General features: G+C 35.2%; 1 protein-coding gene across 2 annotated transcripts in view; it reads left to right on the top strand.

The window, feature by feature from the left end:
* PLCZ1 (phospholipase C zeta 1) overlaps nucleotides 1-12,453 on the top strand; it is a 47,466-nt gene that overhangs the window by 12,216 nt on the left and 22,797 nt on the right. Inside the window, exons 4-8 of one of the 2 annotated variants that reach the window (XM_027699719.1) lie at nucleotides 517-718; nucleotides 2,316-2,460; nucleotides 4,269-4,424; nucleotides 11,805-11,897; nucleotides 11,940-12,098. In XM_027699719.1, coding sequence (XP_027555520.1) covers nucleotides 517-718; nucleotides 2,316-2,460; nucleotides 4,269-4,424; nucleotides 11,805-11,897; nucleotides 11,940-12,098 — 755 coding nt within the window. Of the gene's footprint in view, nucleotides 1-516; nucleotides 719-2,315; nucleotides 2,461-4,268; nucleotides 4,425-11,804; nucleotides 12,099-12,453 lie in introns of both variants that reach the window. The other variant, XM_027699718.1, reaches the window with a different exon arrangement.

Here is a 12,453-nt window from a genome sequence, read left to right as displayed (position 1 = left end):
GTCGTTTCTTTTGTTACGATGCTATTTTTATTTCAAATATTTCCAAGCATTGTTTAATCAATATTTATTTGGGATTTTCCACCACTGAGAAGGACATTTGGTGCTAGCAATCATAGTTTCTGTAAGATTATATTGACAGTTTCTGACTGATGTTTTGGAGAACAATCTCTGTTTTTTTAAAAAGAGAAAAAAATGTTATCTTAATGCACATTACCTTCCAAAACTAAGCAGCAAGTACTACTGCAAACTCTTCTTACTGGTGTCCATAGAAGAATAAAAATGTCAGAACACATTTATTTCCTCTCAAAAGTTTGAACCACAGCAATTCAGCCCCAGAATCGTGCCTATCTGATGTTTGTATTTGTATGTTTGTTAGGAATTTTAAAATTGCAGGAAAGTGTTGAGCTGAGTACCCTTTAGCAGTGTTCAGAATTGACTGTCAAAATTATGGAAAGTATATAAACTGTCAGTTTAGCTTCACATCAGAGATATTTTTCTTTTGCTTTTTTTTTTCAGTGAGGAAAAAAAAGCAGATGTCATTTGAAGGATTTGTAAGGTACATGAACTCAGAAGAATGTTCGATATTTAAAAGCCAGCACAAGACCATCTACCAAGATATGAACCAGCCATTGTGTGACTACTTTATTTCATCTTCCCACAACACCTACTTGATAGCTGACCAGCTAATGGGACCCAGTCATTTGTGGGGATATACCAGGTATTTAGATACTGATTTTTATAGTTTAAACATTCTTTGGCTGTTTTTTTTAAATGAATACTAAGTCACGTATAATCCTACTTGGCAATCAGGAACAAAGCCATCACAGATACAAATTGAAAATGTGAGAGTGGTATTTTATTTTGTGTATAGATTTTTCAATATACTTGCCAAACCATCTGTTCATAGTCTGGAAACAATCTATTTTTTTCACTTACATCTCAAAAAATCAACCTTTCAGCAAATGAAATCTATAGTATGGTGCACAGTATAAGATTAAATCAGTTTTTAATCTCAACATGCCATGCAAAAATAAATAACCCCCTGTTAAAAATATAAAATTCCCAGGTAAACTCTAATCTCATCAATATATAGGATGTAAGGGCACAGTGTGTTGGAGTGTATCAAGGATATCTGTGATCAGTGCATGCTGCAAGTTTAGAAACAACAACAACAGCAAAACATGGGCACTCTGGTAGCCAAGAGGGAGAAAAAACTTTGCAGTGTATGACTTCAAAATGATGATAACCTGATGACCAGGATGCCTTATTGCCAAGACAGGGAAGAAGAAAAGGGATGGTGTAATAACAGCAGCACAGAGGAGGCAGAAAGTATTAAGAACTTGGAAGACAAGTGTCCAGCATTCCTATCATTTGTATTACATTAGTGATGAGAAAGCAGTTGGAACTGTCAGCTATCTCAACTTTTTTTTGTTTTGGTGGTTCTCTGAATATTCTTTAATGACTTGCAATCATCAGAAACATTAGTAAATTTCTCACAGGATTTAAAATTATATGATGCTAACGCTGCATTGCTGAAAGTAATTACAAAGAGGGTATAAGCCCCCATCTCTTCATCTTTATCTACTCTTAGTGTGAGGAAAATTCTAAAATCAACTAGAGGCATCTTTGAGATATTGTAAATGTGAAGGGCAGCATGTAAGAGACAGGTTGGTAATTAAGTGAAATAATCTGGAAGAAATGTTTCAATTAGTTCCAAGGCAAATATTAGAGATCTAAGACCTTTAAGGGATGCCATTAGCATATTAAAAATTAAACCAGTAAATTTAAGGCACCTGAGAAACTTTAGCACTCCCTCTTACAAGTAAGGTGGGGGTAGAACAACTGAATTATGTAAAGACCAAGCACAACCTGACTCTCTAAGTGCAATGCTGTTATTTTTAAGTACAGTGATCCTCAAACTTGCAGGCATGTCCTGGAAAAGTAATAGAAAAGGCCATTTCAAACATTTATTCTTCTATTTTAAGTGACAGTTTGCCATTATCCCAGAATTCTTTTATTGAAATCTTTGACCCTCGTTTTTGTTTCTTGGTGAAGGTTATTCAGGTAATCCCTTACTCTTTAATGCTCCAATATAGTTTATTACCCAACACACCTAAGATAAACAACAGAAAGTACTGCTCTGTCTTATATCTGTACAATTCTATAGGATTTCTTTTTTTTTATGATGAAAAAGTAGAGGCTTTTTTTTTTGGTAATTAACCAACGTGGCTTGTAAACAGAAATACAGCAACTTGTATAAAAAAGCGTGATGCTTTTCTTTTCACTATAAAATTGTTTCTCTTGTCCCTTCGAAGTGCTCTCTTAAAAGGATGTCGTTGCCTGGAAATCGACTGCTGGGATGGCTCCAACAATGAACCCGTGGTGTACCACGGGCACACTTTAACAAGCAAGATTCCATTTCGTTCTGTAATCCATGTGATTGACAAGTATGCCTTTATGGTATGTTTACATATGTGTCTGTGTATATAAGTTGGTTAGAATGTGATGGTGGCTTTAACAAAGCCCAGGGACATGGTTGTTGTCGGAGATTCTCCAGGGTAAAACAATCGGAAACAGATTGTTGTGGCACTGGGAATTGTTGAAATTTATTACAGAAAAATTGTGCTATCTGTTCTTCATATATTTTTAATCTTTTTTTAAGGAAGAGCAAACATATTTTGCTGAATGATTATAAACTAAACTTTTTGCAAAGAATTCAGGTGATTTTACTTAGTTTGTTAGGTGGAATGCTCACCTGAGATCATTTAAGCAAGGACTGAATATAAAGTGAACAACTACTTCAGAACCAGTCTGGTGTTTTACTCCTTTGTATCTTTTAAATCTTTTTGCTTCACTTATTCTTCTGTTGCTATCAGTCTGTCTTATGTCCTACATGTGAGTTTATGAAATAGACAACAATATTAGATTATAGCTGAGGTTGAGTCTTTATTTTCCATTTCCTCTCTTTTTGTTTTAAATGTTGAACCTGATGCAGGTTGCCAGTTACTGATGTCTTTTTGTCGGGTGACTCATTAGGGCAGCGTCCCTTCTGCCCTTCTGGCAAAGCAGTAAAAGGTGGAGAGTTTCTGGCGCTGTCTCAGGATTTTGTAGAGGTTTCTGACAAAACTCCTGCTCAAAAAAGTCCTGAATTTAATTAAGTTAACTCTTGAATTCAGGCCAGCATTATGTTTAAATATATACATCTATGATCATACATTTATATGGATTTTTATACATGTATATTTATAGCCTTCTCAGTGTTAATCAAAGCTGTGTTTTTTCTATTCTGATTTCTATATACAATTTAATTAGCCTCTGATTTTAAAGATGAAATAAAAAACGTGGTTTTATTTCACTGTTCTTCAAAACCCATTAGATATAACTCTCCTGCTCTTGCTAATACACCACATATTGTACTTAACTATAATGCAAACTTCATTTCACAGGGACAAGTTACAGTAAGATGATAAAATCACAATAGGTAATGGTTCATACCAGCTGTGCTTCTATTAGTGGTTAATAGAAAATACTCAGGGGACAAGTGTGAAGACAGGGTAAAAAACCAGTACTTCCCTCAGAAACCGATAATTTAAGTCCTGCTGAAGCAAAGATTTTATTCAGAGTTTTTGTTTTCAGTAGCCACCAGTACTACTGGCAAGTTATGAGATTTAATTTTACAGTCTATATGGACATGTTTCTTTGAGCTATTCTCTGATTTTTACTCAATTTCCCTTGTTTTACCTGTCTTGCTTGAGTACTGTGACGAGCAAAGTGTGAAGAGTCCCAAGAAAAGTTCCTGATATTATGAAAAAAGTAGAAGCATAGTTTGTTCATGTAAAGGCAATGATTTCTGAGCAAGCTTTAAGGATACTCAGCTTGAAATATCATCAGTTAAAATCTGTCATAAACTAAAGCAAAAGACATTTAATCCTGCTATACTTCCTCAATTTTAATTTTAGAATCTGATTTTACCTTTTAAAAACTGAACAGTTCTTTTTACACCTCTAGTAAAGAGGTCTAGTACTGTTTTAACCCCCCCAAACATCCTGAAGATACGTTTTTCCCTTCTTCAATTGTGCTTTCTCTTTTCCATAAATATTGTGAGCCTTTATTATGTGTTATTAACCTGGAACAACTGACCTATATTCTGAACATTTGAAAATAAAGGAAAATACAGATTGGTAAGGGAACTTTTGTAAGACATTTTGCAAAAGCAAGTGATCCTCTTTTTATTTATGCATAATAAAATCTTTAAATTATGTTTTCAGTCATCTGCCTATCCACTTGTACTGTCTTTGGAGAACCACTGCAGCCCTAAACAACAGGAAGTAATGGCAGACTGTTTAAAAAGTATTCTAGGTGACAAACTTCTTTCTTCACCAATTGGTGGTGAGACAGAGATGACTAGACTACCTTCTCCTGAGGTAATAAGATTGCACTTTCCTCTATGAAAGACATGGAAAAAGATGTGTTTGGTTTGTTTGGGGGTTTTGTTTGTTTATAATTCTCTCCAACTGAATGTATGGAACACTTCTTGTGTCTGAAATAGACCTCAGATAGTAACAGAACAATATTTAAAGAGCACACAAAAGCCACATGAAAAGATACATGTTAGTGTATCTGTTATCTGCTAATTTATTTTTTGTCGTTTAAATTGAAGGAAATTCCTGAAATTTAAACATGTTATTGAAATGGAAACCTGAATCTAAATCTTTTGACCATAACAGTGGTGATGAAACTTGCTTATTGAGCTCTGCTACTGCAAAGACATTCTCTCTTTCTCAGTGTGTTTCTCCCTAAGACTGTTTCTCAGCTGGTGGCTTCAGACCCCTGGGATATAAAGTCAGAAAAGGCAATTAAATGGGTGTTGAAAATTTTATTGCAAACTAAAACAAATAAATTCCCATTGTTCCAGTCTTTGCACACAATGTTCTTTCAAGGGCAAAAGTTTTTTTTTAATCTCTTGTAGCACAGTGCATACATCCAAAATACTTATTTAGACTTGTCAGTCTTGCCAGTGATAGGTATATTTTATACCTTTTTTTGTTTACAGTAATTGAAAAAGAATGCAAATGAAAATGCGGGGAGGAAACACTGTCACAAGAAAAAAAAGCACACAGAGGGATATAGCAATTTTAAGAATTTATCAGGGAAAAAAATTTTTGAAGAGATATGTCCAAAAGATATGCTGAAGAAATATGTATACTACCACATTTCCATAACAATGTAGTTGTAAATATATTTATTATATAAATTTCTCACCCAACATAGTTTTTTCTGTTTGTAGCATTACACTTTTTATATCACAGTGTCCAATGTCACTTTGAAACCCTGAAAGTTTTTTTGTAACATTGAAAAAATATAACCTATATGAAACAGAAGGCTTTGTTTTGAAGCTTCTCAAAGCATGACTCGATTCAGTGCATTACATGTCCAAGGATCATATGTTCTCTGTAGCAAACACAAAATCACTGCACTGCATATGAATCATGGAGTCACTGAATCACATACTTAAAAATATTACTTTTTAAGAGGTGTGCCCCTTACCATGACGTTACTACAACGCAGGGAATTCATACTTCATATTTTCATAGCTTAGAGTTTTCATATGTCAGCTCTGTAGAATTTTTGCCTGAAAATGCATTGCTGGAAATGCTGTTCAGGTGAGATTCATTCTCCTGAACTTTTAATATATTAAAGTTCTGTGAGATGCATTCCACATCTACGCAAGATGTAAGGGTTACCTAAATAATACCACTGTCCTCAGGTGTTTACTAAAGTCTGAATCTAATAAATTGTTATCTTGAGAATGAAAAAAAATTAAGATCATCTCCATTTCTCCCAGCTGCCCTGATCAAGAATGTAAGAAAAATCAACAGGATTTTACTTAGCAATGGAAATATGCAGCTATGACTGAATTTGTAAACTGAGTAGTAAGCTTGACTTTTGGGGAGCATCTTTTTGAAGAACCTCTTTGGGTCCAGGTTCAAAAGGAGTTTAGTGGCATCACATCTTTAAAGCTTGGGACCTTGTGTATATTCAAGGCCTGGGTAAAATCATTATCATTTGAGTAAGTCAGATGCTGAACTTGGTCTTCAACCTGCTTCGCTTAAGCTGTGCAAAAGAGATGTTACAGAACCGTAAATGATGAATTTAAAATGCTGTTTGTGAGAAAGATTCTCAGTTAGTGTAAAAAAAACCCTGTCACCTACATAGTTTACTCTTTCACTTTTTTCAAGATGGAGCACTGGCAAGAAAAGGGAACAAACCATCTCAGTGTTCTTCAAATGGTTCTCTTGTCTGTTCATGAAGTGGGATACCACAAATTTTCTTCAAACACTTCATAGAAATTTCTGCCAATTACAGGTTCTTTTAAGATCTTGGAGTTTTGAAGACTTTGATGGAAATTATTTTCTCCTCTGTTGTCTGGTCAATCTTCTAATCCCTTTTCTAAGTAGGTTTTGAGCTATACCTTTGTCAGCTGAGATGACTGTGTGCGTCAGGAAGGAGGAATAAAATGCAGAGCAAACCCATTCTTAGGTGCTTCCTTGGACCACAGGTCATGCAGTGATGTCTCCTACCATTGTAAGTCCAAGTGAAAGGTCCAAGAAGACCTTTATAAGATCTAGTTTAAGGAGGTCCAGAAAAGAAAATTGGATCATCACTGAACACTATTGGCCTCTGCTTTTTCTCAACATTTGCTTGCCCTGAAAAAAAAAAACAAACAGAAAATTTCAGGAAAAGAGGTTTTTTAATTCTTTGCCCTTAGCCATATATGCACTCTTCCAGTTGACTATACTAGTACTGTTAATTTCCTGGAATATTACTGTATTCTGTAGCATCTCAACATATAGTTCTTTCTCTACATGTGGACGAAAGGGAAGACTTTTGCTCTGTTTCTTCCTTTCACACACCCCTTATTCAATGAGAAACTGAGGCTACTCTTAAGCTTCATCAATCTCTTCCATCTCCTTCCCAAACGGATATTTTTTCACCCAAAGCAAAAGACCCACTACCATTCTTTCCTCACATCTTGGCCACTATAGTGCTCCTAAAGAGACTTCATGAACTTCCTTTAATATTCGCTGGAATATCAGGTCTTTTGAGTCAGTTCCCACATTAAATTACATTTGACATCACTGGCTGGTGCCAGAGATCCCTGCCAGTTGCACCAGCAGTCCTGGTGATATGCTGATATAAAGTGACAGAATGTAGTGTCATATGCAGCAGTCTGTAGATGAACTTAGAAAATATTAGAATCCAAGAAGAGATATGTTTCCACTTACCCTGCTGTATCCATCCTCTCTAAGAAATTTGACAGCTACTGAAAGAAATAAGTAAGCCTCCAATGTAACACAGAGAAAAGAATGCAAACACATTGATGCTTTTGATGGAGGTTTGTTCCTCAATTATTTTTGTAGTACATCAAACTGCCTTACTCTGCTGACAGGATATATACATGAGCTGCTTGGGAATTTTCCATTATTTGCAGGTTTCCTGTCACAGAAGTGGAATGAGATATTGATGTGTTGTTAACTGAAAGCGAAGTGGCAACTATTGTTATTTTACAAGTGGTCTTTAATGTTTACCACACAGCTGCAAGATCAATAACTGTATTGTGGTGGTTCAGAAGCATTTCTGGCCAGGATTGCCAAGGTTTCCCCATAGTTATTAAAGTCATGGTGTCTGTTTTCCTAGAATGCACCAGTCTTGGTGAACTAAGTATTGAAGTCTTCAACATCTAGATATAATAATGGAGTGTGTGCCTAAGAGATTCACATTGCTACTGCACCTTCTACCCTTCTACCTGTTGCACTGAGAAACTTTCAAATGTTAGTTGTACCTGGCTGTCTATCACCTGTGTCAAATAGATTCTTACTGACCAACTGTAACATCTGACAAAATGGTGATGGTCAGATTAACCTGTGGCTGTAGGATCCAATGTTCAGTTTAACCATCCCCATATTTACCTCTCCCGTATAACATTGTAGGGTTTTATAATCTTATTTCTTTGTTATTGAAATACTAGGACACAAAGATTTTCACTGGGAAATTCAAGACCAAGGCTGCTTTAGCATGTCTAATTTTGTTGCTTCAGTGATGAGATTCATTCCTATTTTTTTAACCTACAAGTCAAGTATGCAAATATCTCGACCAAGTCTTTGCATCAGGAATATCTTTTCTTCTTAGCAAGTCAAAACATTTCTAGTCTACTGTTTTGCCTTTCAATCTGCCTATGGCATCTATTCTTTACAAAAATGAGAAGAAAGATGTTGAAAATGAAGCATGCCTTGGTGATGACCTCAAAAATAAGAAAATCAGTATTGTTTATTATAAAATTTCTGGATTCTCTAGGTTCTAGTGAGAACTTACAGAAGACTCATCCGGTTCCTACACTATTTCTGGGCATTACACTCTACAGTCTTTTTCAGGGGACATGGTTTTCCCACACATGTATTAAACACGTGAAAGTCACTTACCTCTTGTTAATAATTTTCCTGCGTTGTAAAATTACTTATATCATAAATCGGGTAGGTCTTAGGCTGATGGTTTATTTGGTGTATAAAAATCAGATCCAAGGTGTCTTCTTGGAACCTTGAACTGTGGTAGGGAATTTGTGAATGAAGGCCCTGAGCACATTATACTAATTAGCCTGGCCAACCTGTAACCATCTTTCTCTGTAATGATCCTTTGGATTTCCTTCCAATCCATCCACCAGAGATTTAGTTGCCTAGGTAGAATGTCATCTCTAATATGGCACAACTGTTTAGCCTTGGACCAGACTTACATGAAGTCTATTACAGAGCACAATACAGGACTGTAATCTTCAGTGTAGGGGTCTTCTCACTGGGTAAATGTGTGGTATGAAAACTTGTAATGAGATAGCTAAAGTGGAACTCCTGATATAATTAATATCTGTTTAACTAGAGTTCAGACACTGATGGTAGTATTGATTTCAAGTATCTTGATAACTGTGATTTATAAGGCTGCCACAAAGACATCCATTCCCACTTTTACTAAATGTGATTCTTCACTTAAAGTGAATAATGCTGGTGTTGAGTGTTTTTAACAGTCGTACTTAAGAAATTTTGTCATTCTCTTATAAGTTTTCCCTATGTTAGACTTCACAGGAGATGTTGCATCTTCACCCTATATCGGTATTTAGGGCATCAATATAAGTCTTGAAATAGAAAACTATGTAAAACTTAAATTGATTTTAACCTTGTTACTTAGCAAGGTTTTCAGGATTAGATATTCCTCTAACTAAGCAGCTACAGCTGGCTAGGAGAAGAGAAAACTACATGCTAAATTTAAATAAGGGAAGCTATTCTTCTCTTTTTAATACTCATCATGCAAAACCAGAGTTTGTTCTCTACGTTTCTGAGGAATTAATTTTGTCCTTTTTTACATTAGTTAGGTGGGTTTGCCTGATCCAAATCCATGATTTTGTCTTGGAATCTTGGAGTCAACTTCAGCTGTTCTGATTTGTGTTGTACATCACGTTAACCAGAATGTACAAGAAATAAGTTTTGTTCATTTAATTATGTAAATATTTGTTCCAGTTGATGGTACTTGGAGGCTTTTGCTTATGCCAGCCTTGAAGTCCCATTATGCTCTAGGGAAGATCTATTATGTTTTACATATTTAAATTTTTTATTATGCTTAGAGTTTATATAGAAGTACATAGCAAATGTATTTTTAACACATTTTGCCTTTCATATTAAAACTAGAAAAGAGAAGTTATAATGAATGTTCAGACTTTCAGCTCATTAAAAGACTTTTCAGCTCTTTTAAAAGACTTGGACATTCAGAGAAAAAGGTACTGTGTGTTTAGCACCGCTGATTACCAATTAAAGAACTCCAATTTCATGCAGTCACTGGTTTTGTAACCATACATTTGTTATAAGGTTTTTTTTTTTGAAGATGCATTTGAAGTTCAGACTTAAAATCCTTGATGTGTCATTTTTCAGTTCAGGGTTCACTTTCCGTGGTTTGGGATAACTATTATTGGAATTTGCTTCTGGCCAAATAATAGCAAAATTTCATATTGCTAGAGTATTCTCTGTAACTGGTTTTGAAAACAGAACTGTGATTTAAAATGTTATCTTTGTGGAAAACTGAAAAAAAAATTCTTAAAAAACTTGTCCTTCCTCAGGGTATTTACATTTTTGCTAATAGTTCATAAACAGAACTTTAGAAACTGACTTAAAACATCAGGGCCCATTTTTACAGGCTCACACACACATATTATGGCATTTTTCTACTTAAAGCAAATTTACATATAGGAAGCAGTGATGTAGCCAGAGAAAGGTTTTCCTTCCTTATATACTAGGTCCTTTTTTTTTTTTTTAAATTTGTAGGATTAAATCTTACCTACAAATAACAAAATGCAAGACCAAAAGCGGACAGAACTGCTTTTAAATATTGGGAAATGTGAACATGCAAAGGAAAATTCAGAACTCTCAAAAAATATGAGTAGCATTAATCATATTAAAACTCTCCTAAAAATATCGCGGGGAAAAAAAATGAGTGCATCAATAAGAAATGAAGGAAATGTTAAAGGGCATCCTTATTCTGAGTCACCAGTGCAGAGAGACTAATCAAATCTTACAGTAGCATGGCATTGATAGATATTAAGCATAAGATATCTCATTCCACTGGCACGCTGGCAAACTACTAATACAAGATCTGAAGTGGTGAGGGGATTATGAGCAATGGAGATTGCCATGTAAATAAACGGAATGTCTGGTTCCTTGCCTATGGCTGTAGTTTCCATTACAGAACTTTGGTTTTATATGTTTGTGCTATCTGTACTTTTCATATTTACTTAATGGATACCTGAAAAGACAGTATTTCAGTTACATTTCACTTGCTGTGAGATTGTAATGTTCCCTGTTTCTGGAGCCTTCCCAGCAGTATAGCCTTCCTTTTCACTAGTGCTTATGAAACTTAAGGAATATTTTTGTGGATCACTTTATTCAAGAATGATAGTAAGTCCTGTTACTCACAGTTCCTGTGTACAGCTGTAGAGGTAAATGTCTGCTACGTAATAGCTCTTTTACTATGAATATTATTTCATAAATCTAAGGGAAATATATGCTCATAGGATTCAGGTGCACAGATGAAAACCATGTTGTAAGAATTGACTTAATTTAATGATTTTTTTCCCCTACATTTTACGTTACGGAAGCTGAAACATGCCCATTTAAAAACAGAGAAATTGCTTCAGCAAAATCACAAAACTCTGTTACTTTCCTGACCAGATCAGCATGAGAATCCACTGTAAAATAACAAAAAAGTTTTAATTTGGTACACTAGACAGATATGCACAAAGGCAGTAATCAGATAGGGCAAAAAATTTCCTGCAGCTGCAATAATAGCTAAAACAACATCCAAATTAACATCAGATATGTCTCTAAGTATATATATATTTTTAAGATTATATTATACATAGTTAAAAAAATATACCTTCTGTGCCTTGCCTGACCATCACCTCTGACACTTACTTCCTACTTTTGTCTTTTCATGGTATCAGCATCTGTGTATCTGTGGTGGAGAGTCTTTTCTCCTGTCATGGGTTTAGATAGTCACATTCTGTCATGTGCTTTGATCCCCAGATTCTGTTTGGTTTACTTCTTTTTGGCTTTTGCCTCACTGATGTCTATCTTTACTTCATTTTGTTAACTCACTTCATTACACTTAATAAACAACTTTGAACATGGGTTAAACAATACCAAGAGATAAAAACCTACAATTAATCCATACAAAATTCTGGTTACTGCCGCTTAACCTCCTTTCTACAGGCATTAAAATTCAAAGTTCTGATAAAAAATAAAAAAGTTGGAACAATTGAAGAAGGTATGCTCAGGATGGGTGATGAGACTGGTGCTGAGACTGCTGCTGAGACTGCTACTGAGTCTGCTACTGAGACTGCTACAGTTGTTGAGACTGGTGCTGAGACTGAGGACATATCTGAGTCTGAATTACTGTCTGACGAAGAGACTGATGACACAACCCCTATTTACCGATCCAAGAGTCCCTCCAAAAGAAAAGGAGATCGTAGAACTTCATCCCCACCACCTTCAAAAAAGTCAAAGGTAACTTTTATCTTGATTGTATATAGAGATTACATAGATGTATGTCAGCTTCTTTTTTTTTCTTTTTTTTTTTAAGAAGAAGGAATATATTATCCTAAAATAGAGGTTAAATTTAAAAGCTAGACTTTAAAATAACTTAGAGCAATGCATTTTGAAATGACGTGTTTTAACTCAAGGTTTCAAAGTTTTCCTCTTCTTACAAGAAACTCCAAACTGGACCACATTTTAGAATCCAAATAAAAGGCAACCCTTCCCTGTGCTCCCATCTTGAGCGTAACTGCATTTTTCTCTTTCAAGTCTTGTGCTTGCCCCAGGTGTTCAGTACCACAATAGAGCTGAGATGAAGTTGCCCAAA

Source organism: Neopelma chrysocephalum, unplaced genomic scaffold (genome assembly GCF_003984885.1).
Source record: "Neopelma chrysocephalum unplaced genomic scaffold, ASM398488v2 Primary Assembly neopelma1_139, whole genome shotgun sequence".
In the NCBI taxonomy this organism is placed as follows: domain Eukaryota; kingdom Metazoa; phylum Chordata; class Aves; order Passeriformes; family Pipridae; genus Neopelma; species Neopelma chrysocephalum.
This window is presented reverse-complemented; position numbering and strand designations above follow the sequence as displayed.